General features: G+C 38.5%; 1 protein-coding gene across 4 annotated transcripts in view; it reads right to left on the bottom strand.

Moving 5' to 3' along the window:
• The window catches only part of AKAP11 (A-kinase anchoring protein 11), a 45,441-nt gene extending 29,048 nt beyond the window's left edge, over positions 1 to 16,393 (bottom strand). For 3 of the 4 annotated variants that reach the window (XM_043477605.1, XM_043477607.1, XM_043477609.1), the window contains exons 1-2: positions 16,229 to 16,393; positions 5,258 to 5,367 (exon numbers count right to left, since the gene is read on the bottom strand). In XM_043477605.1, the coding sequence (XP_043333540.1) occupies positions 5,258 to 5,317 (60 nt within the window). In that variant the 5' untranslated portion in view covers positions 5,318 to 5,367; positions 16,229 to 16,393. Of the gene's footprint in view, positions 1 to 5,257; positions 5,368 to 16,198 lie in introns of all 4 variants that reach the window. The other variant, XM_043477606.1, reaches the window with a different exon arrangement.
• Between the last annotated feature and the right edge of the window lie 344 nt (positions 16,394 to 16,737).

Here is a 16,737-nt window from a genome sequence, read left to right as displayed (position 1 = left end):
GAAACAGAGGAGGAAAATTTCATAAAGAAATGAGTATTATAGTTGGATATAAAGAGAACATTAATTTCTCTCTACCTATTCCCCTTCTGATTTGTTGATCTGCAATTCTAGCAAAAATGTCCTTATTCTCTAATGTTCCCCTGTAGAAATCCTACATATTCCAAGACTTGTGAAGATTTCCCATTTCTCAGTCATAATAAAGCTCTCCCAAACTTCCTACTGTATTGTTTGCACATTAAGATCATTTAATCTATATCACAATGTATTATAATTACTGCTTTTGTATGTATGTCTTTCCTACCTGTTAAACCAAATTACTGAAGTAGTTGTCATTTACTCAATCTATTTCCCCAGATTTCAGTACCTCACACACAATATGAACTCAACAAAGAGAAGAGATGCAAATACGAAATCAAAGCAATTAACAAAAAAAAAGTAATGTTAAATCTGAACTTTCAATATGAACTCAGGACTCTAAACATGTGTACTACATTTTTTCCATTGATAGATCATAGAATCAATGACGCTTAAGAGCAATGAGCATACCCAGCACACAAATTTTGGTTTCTAAATACCATTCACCAATTAAAAGAACTATAAGTTCCCTGAGTGAAGGAATTCCAGGTCTGAGGCAGAAATGTATGAAGTGCAACTCAACATCTTACTGTGACACAATGGAATGAAGTGTCTCAAAAGAACACAGAAGCTTGAAGAACACTTGAAGGAATTCCAATTGGCCAAATATGGGATAATCTAAGCATCACAAGAATACAGATGGTAATGGAGTACGACAGCTTAGTTTAAAAGAAACTACAAGTCCATTAAAAGAGACAGATAAAAGGGTAGGGGTTGGAGGACTGTGCTACTTACCTTAGAACGCTGGCTAACAAATATGAACAGAATGACAAAATTTAAAAATTCCATTCCCAATATAACTACTGATTCAGGAAACGACTATCAATGCATCCTAATCCACCAGATTAAAAGCTACTAGGGAACAAGATACAGTGTTTTGCCACATTACCCTACAGATTACTTATTAACAGCATTACTTACAAGGGGATTATGTGTCTTTATGCTGGAGATAACCGGTGGTTTATCAGAGAGTTAAGGCAGTTAAGGGTAACTAACTACCTGGTCAAGCCTGGCCTTAACAAGATGCACCTTCTGATCTGACACACTAGAATGACCATGACATCATCAGTGAGGTGCTCCTACTGAACCTAACCACAGGGAAAAACAAGTGAACTCAGAATATGGAGATGTTCTACAAGATAAGTGGTACAAACTCTTCCAAAGATTTGCCATCATGAGAAAAGAACCTAGACCAGAGATGGAGCCGACGGGGGTGGGGAGATCAAAAAGATACAATACTCAAGTAGAGAATGTCAACCTTGCTTGACTCCTAGTTGAGAGGCAAGGGGAAAATCACAAGGATACTGAGACAACTGGGGAAATTTGTGCATGGATTGCACATTAAGATCGTGCTACTGAATTAATGATTTTCTGAAGGATAGTAATAATGCTGATGTTCTTAAGAGACGCATGCTAACATATTAAGACGAAAAGTAAAATAATGTCCGTAGCCTACTCTCATTTGGTTTCAAAAGGGAAGTGTGTATGTACATATATACACACACAGATAGAATGGGTTTGGTAAAATATTAACAGGGTGAATCTAAGTGAAGAATGTATGTGGTCTTCATTGTACTGCTTTCCCCCCCAGTATTTGAATATTCAAAATTTTAAATGATTCTCCTTTCACTAATGAGTGGAAATTTTCAGGCTAAATTATGAACATGAACTCAAAAAAGGAAAAATTATGAAATGTGAAATCTGAACATAAGCAATTAATATAAACTCATGAAAGTAAAAGAACAACAGTCACAGTTAGTACCCAGATCTTGATTTCTAAATCAAGAGGTTCTGTGGAGAAAGAGCCCACTCCAGGTCTGAGGAAGGTAAAGCAGAAACAGGTCAGTCTTGTACTAGAAAGCAAGGAAGCAATTAAAGAATTATAAGCCTGAGACAACAGGACTTTGGCATTGCCTGAAGGGGTTTTTATAGGGACCAAGTCTGGGGCAATCTGAGCACCTTAAATAAACGAGTGAATAAATAAATAAATAAATGATTGCAAACATATAAAAGATGAGAAAACATAGTTATTTTAAAATCAATGCTTCCAGAGCAACACAAATAAAAACTACTTGCTTCCATTTAAGGTGACTATTCCACCAAATCATTCATCTGAAAATTGGTAATCACCATTTTGCAACTTTCAGGAAATAGCTGCAGGATAGGACCATCAAGGGATGCAAAAAGTATTAGATGAAAATCAAAAGAACAAGATGCTTGCACACTGCCAAGTATCATCCCATAGATATCTGCTAACTAAAAAACAGAATATACAGTTTTAAAATGGACAACAGTTACTACTCTAATCAACTGATCAATTCTAGCATCACTAATCATTAGGAAAACCTGCAATTTTGTCTTCTCACTACCCTTTAGTATCCTGGCTAAAAACTTTTAACTTGAATCTAAGTTAAGCCTTTACACCTAACTTCTAGTTTATACGAAATATATAGAGAGGGGAGAAGAATAAGTTAAATAGCACTGTGAGAAAACAACCAGACAAATGCAGAATGTGGAACACTGTACAAGAAACTGGCCTGGCCCATTCAACAAGTCAGTCTTGAATTTAAAAACAAAAAGAGGAGAAACTCTTTCAGAACCACTCCTCAAAAATATGAGTCATAACCATCAAATGCAATAGGTGCCTACACCGAACCCAAATGGGAGTGGGGCGGATGAGGGCCTAAAAAGACATTTTCAGAGTAATAAAGGAAATTTGAGTATGGCTGGGTATTAGATATAAGGGGATTATATTTAATTTTCTTGAACGTGATCATGTTTGCAGTGAAGAGACATCAAGAATGTTAACTTTTACAAGGATTTACTGTATAGCACAGGGAACTATATTCAACATCTTGTGATAACCTATAATGGAAAAGAATCTGAAGCTCTACACCTCAAATTAACACCATATTGTAAATCAATTATAGTTTAAAAAAAAATAAAGACCATTAATTTTCAAATGGTTCTGCCAAAAATTAAATACACACACAGAAATAAAACAAAAATATTAACTGCTGAATGGGGTGGTTGGTATGTAGGTTTACATGTACTATAGTTTCTCTATATGCTTGAAATTTTCATAATAAAATGTTAGAAAAAATTAATGGAATAGAAAGTGCAGTTCTTTCTGGTTCTCACAGTCCCTGATTCCCAATAAATATTCAAAGTATCTCTTTATCTTTAATGTAAAGTAAAGTGAAAATCTAGAAAATCTGAGTATACCTTTCAATTTCCACATTAGCAAATAGGGAAGTTTTTGTCAGGGGTGTGTGTGTGTGTGTGTGTGTGTGTGTGTGTGTGTGTGTGTGTGTGTGTGTGTGTGTGTGTGTGTGTGTGTGTGTGTGTGTGTGTGTGTGTGTGTGTGTGTGTGTGTGTACACACACCTTTTGAAATAAAGATGTCAAAAGTTGTACTGTGCATGCAAAACACACATACATACAAAGAGCACATAATATTCTCTTGAATATTGAATGAATGAACAGATTCATATACTACTATCTAAAAGGGTTTCCCAATATTCAAGAGGATTCAAACCAGAACTTTATCATGTGTCTAATATAAACAATGGGCTAATAACAATATTAAATTAACAGCATGAAGTTTCAGCTGTGGCTGAATACACTGGTGAATTCAAATTAAATAGGTAGGTAGTACAATGCCTGGAGTACATGGTTTCTAGCTCACTATTTTATTTTCTGTATATGTGCATTTCTTAGTTCTAATATTAATTTAAAGTAATCAGTACAATTACTAATTTAAAGTTATGGATCCAATGACTAATCTGAAAAAACTGTAATATACCTATAGTTTACAAAAAGTAAAAACACAGAGAAAATAGTTTTTACTGTGAAGTGAAGTGAAGAGAAGTGAAGTCGCTCAGTTGTGTCCAACTCTTTGCGACCCCATGGACTGTAGCTCATCAGGCTTCTCCATCCATGGAATTTTCCAGGCAAGAGTACTGGAGTGGGTTGCTATTTCCTTCTTCAGGGGATCTTCCTGACCCAAGGATCGAACCCAGGTCTCTTTTTTCAAATTAAAAAGGGGACCTACTAAGTTTAAAGGTCCCTGAAAACACAAGGGACTTATTACTTAAAAATATAATTACTACAGAAACTAGCACAATATTATAAAGCAATTATCTTCCAATAAAAAAATATAAAATAAATAATTTTACTTTCTGCTTTCCAACTCTGCAGGCACCTTTTTCGACAACCACTCTATTCCAGTTAGCAGTCAAACCCAAACATTTCTTAGATCTCTGAAGAAATGACTAGCTAAATGAAAAAGCAGGCCTCGCAGCTTTTAAGAACACTAGCAATGAGAAGCTGGAAAGAAGATCAGCAGAGGAGACAAGAGCCACCACAAGAGAGGAGAGAGAAAAAGCTGCAATGCAAGACGTCAAAGACCATTGATCAAGCAAGGACTTGTCAACAGCGTCACATAATGCAGGAGATGAAGCTAAAAAAAGGGCTGACAAAGAATGCTAACCATCCTCCAGTGTTCATTCTCCCTTTCGTCAAGTGACACCCCCACAGTGTCAGTCAAGAAAAATGTCAAGAATGAAAGGGTAACAAAATCATCACAAGAGAGGAAAAGAGAGAGGGTGCTTCCTCAGACTAGGAACCCAAAAGCATCAGGAATCACATTTCATTTACCCGCTCTTTATTTTCCACCTGCTACCTAGCCTAGGGCCAGGCATACTAGCAGCCCTCAAGTTTATATCTGCTGAGTGAATCAGTGAACAGTAATATTTTGAGGTAAAGCTAAAGCTATGTAAGAAAAGTCACACCTGATGCTTATATTGTGAAGAAGAGGAAAGAAAACTACTGAGAAGAAATAGGGAGAGATTTTGATCTTTGGGAAATAAAGTTTATTGTCTCCATGATTTCATATCACTATTTTCATACATTCCAATCTCTGCATTTTATCATTATTGATTTCAATAATTAAGATTCATTTAAAAACAGTAATATCAATTCCTTCTTGGCCTTTTGGCTAAGATCAAGTGTAAAAACAGTAATACCATAACACAGCTGCTTAAAAAGACTTTGACTTCAGATAAAGGATCAACATTTTTATTAAAACTATCACTAAAAGCAATCTAATATAGTGAACTTACTTTTCTGACAGATGCTCTAGTTTTCATGTGATTGGTCCTGAAAGACTGGAAGGTCGCCATAACTACACTGCTGTTGTATGTAGTCAATGAAGAGTTAATCCACTAAAGACCTAAAGAAAAAATAGTAAAAGAAATTAATTTATTGACCTGAGTAATTCAGGCAAGCATTTTGTCCTAAAATAACTTCTTCAAATTCAGTCACTTAGAAAAATGAAAACAAACAAAAATTCTCAGACATAAAAATATATTCAACAGTCTAACATGAATATTTGAATATTCATGAAAACTATGAATACTGGCACCTTAATGAGATCAAATTATTACAAAATGTTATTTTTAGGTTCAAAATCATTATATATTCAAAATTACCCATATCTAGTCAGTCTTAGTCCTTTTTCATTACAAGTAATATCTGAAAGCCTTAATAAGAAATATTTCAAAAAACCTAAAACATAAAATTTCACAGAAAAAGCCTCAACCTTCTTGTCTCCTAAAAGTGACTCTATTCCTGCAGCAACTGTAAAGGCTTTAGACATTCTTATTTCTTGGGGAGAAAGGTTTAATAATATACAAATGAGAATATGAAATCTGTACATATCAAATAAAATCAGATAAAAACAAATCCCTTCTACAGGAATCTTAAGAGCATACCAATGACAAGAATTCAAAAACATCCAATTCAAATCATTAATACCATAGTATTTAAAACACACACACACATACCCTCCTTGGTAGAAAATGCTAGAGCTATGTCACTTTTTATCAATGCTTTAATGAAACACCTTTGAGAGCTTAAATCAACTTGGGTATTAACCATTGACTACCCACATTTGACCACCGTAACTTGTCCCTTCATTCAAAATCTATGGGCACCAGACACTATGGATACAGGTATACAACGAGGCATACACAGCACTTCTGGGTCAGAGCCTTACAAGGAAAATGCTTTATTACTATAAAGGGCAGGAGTGAGAACTGAATTCTAAATCCTTAATACTAAAAAAAATCTGAATAGAGACTGAAGACACGCCTAATCAGTTTCAATCAAATTGGTCTTATCAAGAATTACCTAGTTGAGGTTTTCAAGACATTTGGTTGATATTAATTTATACTATGAAGAGATTTATACACAAAACCAAGCTTCAAACTAGTCCCCCACAGAACTGCAAAAAAAAAAGAAAGAAAATCTAAATTATAGCGGAGTTCTAATTTTATATTCTTTCGCTACAAAGATAAAACTGAAGTTTCAGTGCCTGCACACACATGCACCTCACTTTAGGGATTCCTAGATTCTAATTTTTCACAAAGAATTATATTTTTTATTTATTTTTTATTTCTTAGGGGGGCCATACTTTTGGGGAGGATATCAGCTCCCCAAATAGGGATCAAACCTATGCCTTCTGCAGTAGTAGCGCAGTCTTAACCACCAGACTGCCAGGGAAGTCCCAGAATTTAATTTTTTGAGACAGAGAATTTCTATTCTGAACTAAAATAAACTTCTATTCTACTCTGGTCTCTTTAACAATAAAACGTGATTAATGACTGGAATTGAAGCAGAGTTGTCAGAAAGACAAGGAATGTCCAGATAGCACAAGATAAAGAGCGATACACTGGATGCAGAAAAATAGCATTTGTTACCCCCCTTGTGACTCTCATTAGCTCTGTTCCCTCTAGGCAAACTGCATTATCTCTCGATCTATTTCCTCTATGTATATATCTGGGTGTATATGATGTATATTAACCTCAATGTATACTATCCTACTTACTGGACAAGTTTATTGTAAGAATCAAACAGAAATTTATAAGAGGCACTTTAAAAACTATAAAACATAGGTAAAAGAAGAACTAAAATATTTACTTACAGACCAAAATGATTAACAGGACCAAAATTCTCAAAACAAGGTATAAATATAAAGGTTTATGTAACCAAAGCAAAGAAATAATCCTTTTCTTCATTCCAGTCCAAGACACTCTCCCTTCCCCCACGTCCCCCGCCCCAAGTTCTCTACAGCTACCAAAAACCCTCAGAGACAAGTGGACTTGCCTCAAACTTCACATAAAAACATATAAAATATTAGAGGCCAACACAAGGATGCCACAACAGTGAAACTCTAACTCAGCTCCTGAGTAAACTGGCACCACCTTCCTGGAGGGCAATTTTGTAATGCATGTCAAAACCCTGAAAACCCCCCTACGCGCTGACACAGCCACTCCACTTCTGGGAATTAATCAAAGGAAAGAATGTCTCTGGAGCAGCCAGGGTTCTAAGGAGAGCTTAAAACAAAACCAACAGCTGTGCTAAAAGACTTCCTTGCACATATCATTCAATCCTTAGGACCAGCAGAATCCAGTTCTACAGTGAGAAAAACAGGCGAAGAAAGTTAACCACTCACCAGGCCCACAGTGAGCAGTAGAGGGCTGAGATACAAATCCACATCTTCAAACTCTAGCACACAGGCGCTTACCCTCCTCTCTGGAGTGCACAGAGGCCTGAAAAGCTGTTCATCGCACTTTGTGATAGCAATAAGAACCACCCCAGATGTCAGAAACAGAAAGACTGAATGCCCGAGAGTGCCTTCCCACCATGGCATGATGTTGGCCATGGTACACAATGCGCAAGGACAGACAACCAGCATGCAAAGCATCTTCACTTTCTCTGACCCCTAATCTTCCCCAAGAGATGGAGTCGCTAAAAGAGATGGGAGACAGCAATTACCTTTGCAGCTGCTGAATAAAGGCAACACAAGCAAAGACTAAACTTGAACTCAATGGCGGCGTCACCAAACATGAAACTGAACCATTACCTCACCAGAAGGTGCACACGGCAACAGGACAAGCCCCCGAGGCAAGAAGCAGTCACAAGGCCTTCGGGAAGGCCAGGGGCCTCTGATACAACATCTGTATCTGACACCGTGTGCTACCCCAGCTCACTACCTGAAATATTCCTGAATGGCAGACCTAAATAGGACACCCTTCTCAAAGCTGAGAACTAAACAATCTAGTATGAACCTACAAAGAATCATTCTCACACACACACATACACACACACACACAAGAGACACTGAAGGAAAAAAAAAAAAAAACTCCAAACACACTCAAGCCACCCAAAACTCACATTATCTATTTTCAGAATTCAAGAAACTAGTTTTAATCCCACATTTACACTCTGCTTCACTCACTGAAGAAAAATACTTGCTGAATCCGACTCTACTACTTCTGTCTTTCACTTAAAACATAAGCAAAACATTAACCTTGCAGAGAAAAGAAATCTATCAGAGAATATCTATGAAACAGTCCATATAAGTGAATCCAGCATGAGATGGTATGACTCATACTTCTGATAAAGCAAAGAAACAAAAATCTCTTTAGAAAAGATACAAAGGCAGACAGAGGGAGAAAGAGAGTAGGGTTCCTCACTATCTTTCATAATTACAGAAGATGTACTTTCAAACAGATTTCACAAAAGGTGCAAAAATACAGTATTTTTCCCTTGAACATCTTTATGTTAGGATAATAAACTTTTCCCTTAATGCTTTTTTGTTTTTGTGTTCCATTCTGGGTGAATAAACAAGTCCTAAACAGAAAACCACTAAGGGTTTTTCTCTAGAGTCAAATAAAGTGAACGTGGACAATGTTTTACTAAGGAGCTCAAAGAAAAGAAAGTAGAGATGGACAAGCCACACGACTGAAAAGTAAGCTATCAGAGCTCAGGAAAGCCACAGGGTACAAAACACCACCATGAAATAAATGAAATCTTGTGAGAAGCAGAAAAAGCTGAATAGATACTGCTGAAACGGAACAACCAAGAAAGTTTTAAGAAATATCACAAAGGAAAAATAAATACCACAGAATGTAAAAGGTAACAACTGAAAACTAGAAAAACCATTATAAAGAGCACAGAAAACAGGTATCGGACACTTTGAGTAAACTGTACCTATCCTGATCCTGCGATTTCACTTCTTAAAATTTATCCTATATACATACTCGCACAAAATTCATGAGGATATATGTGAAACAATATTCACTAAGACAAAAAAGGATGAAAACTAAAAATAACCTAGAAGCCCAACAAGTCAAATAAATTATAAATTCATATGACTCTGTTGGAAAGAAAGCAATATATACTGACAATAGTCCAGCATGTTTACAATATATTAAGGGAAAAAATAAGCTACAGAACAACGTGAACAGTGTGCTCTCAGTGATTTTTTAAAAAATCATATACATACAAAACTGACACTGCATGCTTCCCTCTTTTTGAGTTTTGAAGACAAAAGTCTGTTATTGTATTTGTATTCAAGCACAGTAAGCATTCAAACATCTGCTAAAAAAATAAAAAAATATTTTTAAAGTACAAAGTAGACCTTTAAATGTTGAAATGGATACCTCTACATTTAATGAATTATTTCTGAAAATATGTCTCCAATAATTTCTAATTTTATAATATTTGGGAACATATTTATAATAAATACTCCAAATACATATTTTGGCCAAATCCCAAATATCCAGTGTTAAAAATAAATATTCTGTTGAATATAAATACAACTAAATAGGACAAAATATGTGAAACATTAGTTTCTGACATTATCAGACAAGAGACAACACAAGACTTGATCTATGCAAGACTATGATCCAAGAGGTCATAACACAAGGAGATGCATGCCAAGCAGTATGGCAGTCTCACCGAATTGAAGAAACAGGGGCCAGAGCTTGGAAAGGCCAAGGTGCTTAGAATTTGCAGGACAGAGTACTGGAGGAAGAGCTCAGAGAGTAAGAACTTTACAGACCTGCAAGGTGGGATTCCTATGGTCCTTGGTCTACTGTTGATATGTGCTGAGTAGCTGAGGATGGGGAAATAATTTCCAGAGAGCAGTAGGCCAAATAGTACCTGGAGCCACACAGGACTTGGAATAAGTCCCACCAGCTAGCGTGGGAAAACTCTGTAACATATCAGGCAATGGATGGACTCCTCAGAAGGAAATTTGCCTCAGTTGAGGAACTAAGTCAGCACTAAAATCTGTTCTGGACTTACCCTAACAAAGATAAAAGTCAAGCCTCAAAATAACCCAACAGATTCCAAATAATCTAGCTGTATACTCCAACTAACTCCACCACTTAAGGAATACAACGAAACTGAGCAAGTAACAGCATAAAATTCAATGGCTGGCACACAGTCAAAAATTATCAGATATACAGAGAAAAATAATAAGACCCATAAGCAGGAGGATAAAAGTCACTAAGTGCAGATCCAGAAATAACCGAGACAATAGAATGTACAGAAAAGATGTTAAAACTATATTACAAATGTGTCCCATACAGTCAAGAAGGGACAGAAAACATGATTACGATATGGAGAGAAACAGAAGATGCAAGAGATTCAAATTGAACTTCTAGAAATAAAAATAAAGTACATCCCAGATGCAATTAATAGCAGATTAGACACTGCAAGAGAGAAGCTCAGTTAATTTAAAGACATAGCAATAGAAACTACCCAAAATGCTGCACAGAGAAACTTAAAAACAAACAAATGACTCACCGTAAAAGATGAATAACTGGAATCCCAAAAAGTGTGGGAACAAGGAGCAACATATTAAGACAAAATGGCTCAGAATGTCCCAAAGTTGATGAAAACCATAAACTGACAGATGTAAGGAAGATTAACAAACCCTAAGGAAAACAAACATGAGGAGGACTTCACTAATACATACTATAACCAAATTTCTGAAAACGTGTGATAGAGAGAAAACTCTTGAAAGCAACCAGAGAGAAAACTACACATTACATACATATATACATACATACAGAGGAACAAAGGCAACAAATTTCTTATTAGAAACTATGCCAAACCATAAAATAAAACAATAGGGAAACATCTAAAGAGTGTCAACCCAGATAGCCATTCCCAAATATCTTACAAAAATTAAGAGAAAATAAATTTATTTGAACTTAAAAAAGCTATGAGAATTCATCACCAACCATCACTATAATCAGTGTTAAAAAAATTTTTTTTCTACAGGCAAAAGAAAAAGAATACCACATGCAAATCTGGATCCAAACTAAGCACAATATCTCAAAGGGTTAATATAAGAGTAATATAAAAAATATTTTGTTTTAATTCCTTAAAAAATAACTTAAAACTGAAAATAACAATGAATTATTGGGTTTACAACATACATATAAGATGTGTGACAAAATTACACATAGCATATCATGTGTTAAGAGCTGAAAAAAATACTGTTATACACTATACAAAAAGTGATTTTGATAAGTTATCTTGTTAACCCCAGAGCAACCATCAAATACAAAGCAAAGTGGTGTGAAGGGGTGCTATCCTCTTTTTGCAGATAAGGAACCCAAGGCTTCCTCTTCACAGAATGGTTATAAGGATACAATTAAGTAATACATTTAAAAACAGTACCTGATGTAGAAAGAACTGAAAAATGTTAGCTTTTTCCTTGGGTACAGTCCTGCTGTTTGATTTATAAAATCTAAAAATATCACAGCTATCAGTTACTACTTTGTTTTGTCTTTCAAAACAATCATCATTCATGTAAAAAGAAGTGTGAATGTAATCTGATTATCTACTAAGATATCTGCTTCTCTATAATTTCCTGTATATGAACAACAAACACAACTTAAAAAAATATCCTAAAATACTGAGGCTGTGCATTCAATGTGAATACGCTTCCTAGAAGGTAGGGTAATAATATTCTTAACCTTCTGCATAATCCCCACCTACAAGATTATTCCTAACAAAAAAGGATGTTCAAAATTTTAACTCAGGAACACATTCCTCCATGTCAGTGGCATCTGTGATTTCACAGCTCTAAGAATATACTGCTGAAAAGGCACTTAAGCAGCTCATGCAAATAATAATAAAGTTCGACCCTGAACTGCCGGCAGCAGGAATGAGTGAACACATCCTCTTTGCAGATGGGCCCAGTGCTTGGCACATATGAAGCATTGTAAAATTCTGTGCAGAACCTATTAACCAACAGAATACACGAGGCATAAAAAAAGAGTGTGAAAGGTAATTTTAAGGTTTCAAGCTTGGAGAGCTGTAAGCGAAGCCAACTAGACAGTAAGTGGAAGATAGCGTTATTTTATGTCAAGATAATATCCAAAGAGCACCTAAAAAATACATTTAGCTGTGGTAGTCAGAGCTAGAGACGCTACTTTAGGAATTATCTGTATATAGAGAGCTTGAAAGCTGACCCTAGAGACTCTGACAAGACAGAAGACAATCATGACGAACAGTCCTCAGGCAGGTAAACGAAGAGCCACAATCAGTGGCAGTCAAAGCAAGTGAGGTAGCGATTTAGGAGAATTTAGGTGTCACTGAAGTCAAGAAACAGTTTTAAGTATAAAGTGGTCAGCACTAGACTTAGCCAGGAATGAGTTTCTTCTTCAAATGCTGCAGAAGCCACACCACAGTATCCACACACAGCGTGCCCTCAGTCAGTCACACCACATCCCTTACACTCTGCCAGGCAGGCACTGTTTAATTGCTGATAAACTGAATTTATATTTTTCACAATAGAAGTTGCTGTTTTATACCCATTTTTACATAAGAAAACTGAAGCACACAACATTTACTTCAGCGGTCCTCCAACCTTTCTGGGACCAGGGTCCAGTCTTGTGGAAGACAATTTTTCCTCGGACTGGCAGGGCTGGGGAGAGGGGGTTGTTTTCGGGATGATTCGAGCACATTATATTTATTGTGCAGTTTACTTCTATTATTATTACATCAGCTCCACCTCAGATCATCAGGCGTTAGATCCTGGAGGTTGCAGGCACCTGATTTACATACACATTTGGCCCTCATACACCTAGAACCTGTCCTGAAGGAGACCATTGCTGAGAGCAAGTTCAGAGTGCTAAGGGGAAAATTCTAACTGGAGGAGGTCAGAGTACACCGGAAGTACCCACCTTTTCCTGCCTGTTCACACCCCCTTTACTACAGAACTTGTAGTACCCAGCCTGAAAAAATAGAAACTGTGGGACTTTTTTGGGACTTTTGTGTAGGGCACACCTACATGTTCTCCCCCATCTTTCCCCACCCTAGGCCAACAGGACTACAAGTAGGTACCTGACCTATTGGACTACCTATCTCTCCAGAAATCCGGAATTAAGATGTGGAGATATCTCGAGAGAACCACACTGCAAAATCAAAACATCTTGTGTTGGCACTAAAGCAAACCAAAGTCTCATGCAAACCGAAGGTATGGGGAAGCAGAAACCAAGAACTTGAAAGAGTCAGTCTGAAAGAAGTCGAAACAGACATTACAGAGTAACAGAGACACACCACCACCATGTCATGGCTTCCCAGAGAAAAACTGGCTGGGTAACTGCCTGAAGATGTTCTGGTTTCCAGAATGCTGAGCTGGACTTCAGACACTTCTGTCTGACAAATGCTCTTTTTAAGCAAGTTAATTCAAATGGTTTCTGTTTCTTGCAGCCCAATAATCAAGACATTAAAAGAGGTCAAAGAAAAAACACTGGGTAAGCAGTTACTATGTGCTTCACAGTAACTAAGGTTTTAAAAACTCTCCTGTCAGGGATGAAGAAAAAGAGGCTTTGTAACATCAACGAACAGATCTGCTGGACTCCCAAACACAAACTCTTTATTTTACACTGTACCTCTTTTTCACTCAAGTAATATTTAATCTGTTCCAATCCTCTATGCCATTTATCTATTTTTTCCCATGAAACATGGTCTGATTAGTACAAAAATGCTAACTTCTTTTCTCCCATCCAGTCTCTAACCTATACATTTCAAATGACTTTATGCTAGTATTTTATAATAAACATTAATATATGAAGATGAGTGACAGAATAAAGTCACTTGGATCTGTCTGATTTGTTTGTAAATTGATGAAGTAATTTTCTTTCCTTACTTTACCAGTTTATACATTAACCCTGAACTCAAGCCCAGGCCAGCTTAGATCTTTTCCTAACCTGTCCCATTCCTCATTTCCTCCAAATTATTGATTTTACTACTAAAATGCAGGCAAGAAAAAGAACAGTTTAGCTTACCTAAATAATCATCCTACCCAAAGTGACTTCAGTTACAAGTATCTACATCCTAAACCTGAAAATCTTGCCAAAGTGATAAAAACCAGTTAAAAAAAAAAAACAAAAAACTGTTTTTCTATCCCTGAAAATCAGCTTCCCAAGATGAAATGGCAGAGAACTTCTTAAATCTATACAAGTCTCTTTCACCCATTCTCAAAAAGACGTTGAAGTTTTTCATGTTTTCTCCAAGTACAGACAACAGCACAGCCTACTATCATTACTGGAAATTTCCCTGAGAATAACCTAAACTGTATCATCTGATTTGGTTTGATTTACTTTTCCAGACAGTTAAGTTCCTGGAATTTCTCATTTAAAAAAAAAAAGAAAAACAAATGTACTATCCTTCTTCCAGCCTTGAAAGGCAAAGGAAGACTTCTTCAGCTTCTAGACTTCTCCGAAGAGTTGAAAAGCTAGAGAATTTCTGACTGTGGCTCAGGGTCTCCGGCAGGTCCCACATCCTCAATAACTGGGAAATATCATTAGCCTGGAGGTAGACCACTAGGCCCTTATTAACAGAGCAGCTATGTGGGTACAGATATTCATCACTAGGTACCAGTTCAATTTGGGGAATTGATTCTGACTGCCCTTTACATTCTCAGATTTCTCATAAACTTCTGTTACAGTCAAGAGTAAAATTCAGTCAACCTTTGGGTCAGTTCTGCCACAAGGGCCATAAAGAAGTATGCATAAACAGGCTACTACTTGAAAAATATAACTGTGTATTTAAAAAGCTTCATTAAAATGGCACTATCTAAACTGACAGTGATTGTGCTGGGCACTGGGATGCCATTTCCTCTAAAACCATAAATAAGACAATAATATGACATTAAAATAACTGCTGAGAACCCTAAATTTTCTGAGGACATTTCCTATTTCCAGACATACCAAGATCAGCATCAATCAATATATCATCCCTAACAAGGTGGAAAGAAGCTAAGGAAAGCTTATGAGTTTTGCAAGGGACTGAGGAATTACAAAGCTGAAAAGCGTACCAGAATGTTTAACGCCAGGCTGCAAAAAGGCCATTAGATACGTGTCTCAGCAGTATTTCTCACCCTGAAATTTCCTTAGCATCTTAAGCTTAACCACCTCCAGTTTAACAGGGGTTTCAGTGGAAGGAAACCAGAAAGACTGTCACCACGTCATACACTGTGGTTCAGATTCTACTGCCATTGTTATTCTGCCAATGTTTTTACTTTGGTCACACCCACGTATTTTTTTTTACGTATTTTTTTTTAATAAGGCAGTTTAAGTGCCTGGAATAAAAGAATAAGTCTACCCAGTCCATTCAGATGAGGGGTGGTGGTCTGCATTTGAGCCGTTTAACAGGGCTGAAAGAAATCTGAGACCAGATAAATCCAAGGAGCACGCCGAAGAGATGCTTGACGTTTCCCGTTTGTCCCAAGATTTAGGGTGTACCCGGTTCCAGAGCTCAAAAGGGTCTGACAGAGGATGGCTGTTGGTTCGGGGGACAAAGTGCATCCTCCTTTTCCTCGCGCAAAGGTTTCTGCGCGTGCAGCACGCAGACCAACGAGGCACACGCAGCAGCACGCACGGAGAGGCCCCGGTTCTGAAGACCACCTTGGGGGACGGAAACTAAGCCTGTCACCCAAAGGGCTGCCGCCCCGCCGCCGCCCTCAGACACCGGGAAGACCGTTCCGGAGGCCGAGGACGTCCGTCCCCGTCCCCTCAGGCCCAGGGCCTCGGGCTTCCTCTCCTCTCCCCGCCCCGCTCCTCCCTCCGCCGTGCGAAAGCTCAGCTCAGGGCAGCCCCAAAGTCTGAGCCGGGGCCGTGGGCCGCTCCCGGCCGCTCCATCCAGCGAGGCCCCACGCCCCGCCGCCGCCCCAGCCAACGGGTGCCGCTCACCTCAGCGGGCGGACCCGCGCCAAGGCTCACCTGGGGGGCCGCAGCCTCCGCAGCTCACAGGCATGACACCCGCCCGCAACGACCAGCGGCGCGAGCGGCCGAGGAGGCGGGCGCCCCCCTCCCGCAGCGGCCCCCAGCCCTCCCCCCTCCCCGCCCCACGGCCGGCCCGCCCCCGGCTTCCGCCACCGCAGCTCCAGCCCGCAACACCTCCGAGAGTCCTCACGCCTCCCACTCGCTCTCGCGAGAGAGCGCCCCGCCTCTCGCGAGAAGAACTCCGCGACCAAGCCCGCGCAAAAAGTGGGTGGGCTTTTTAAACAGGAGAGAAGGAACAGGAAAAAGCCTTCCCACGTGCTCCGGGGCCGCCAGCCGGATGGCCGCGCGCGTCAGGTGACCACGCCCAGCGGCGTTCCCATTGGTCAGAGTCCGTTCGGGCCACGGGAGCTTTAAACTCGAGGCTGACCTACGAACCTCCCGCAGACGTCTTGCGCGCTTCCTGGTCCGTTACCTGGGAAACCGTTTAACCCTTTCCTCGGGCAAAA

Source organism: Cervus canadensis, chromosome 9, assembly GCF_019320065.1.
Source record: "Cervus canadensis isolate Bull #8, Minnesota chromosome 9, ASM1932006v1, whole genome shotgun sequence".
NCBI classification, from domain to species: Eukaryota; Metazoa; Chordata; class Mammalia; order Artiodactyla; family Cervidae; genus Cervus; species Cervus canadensis.
Note: the sequence above shows the minus strand (reverse complement) of the source record. Positions and strands in the feature narration are given on the sequence as shown.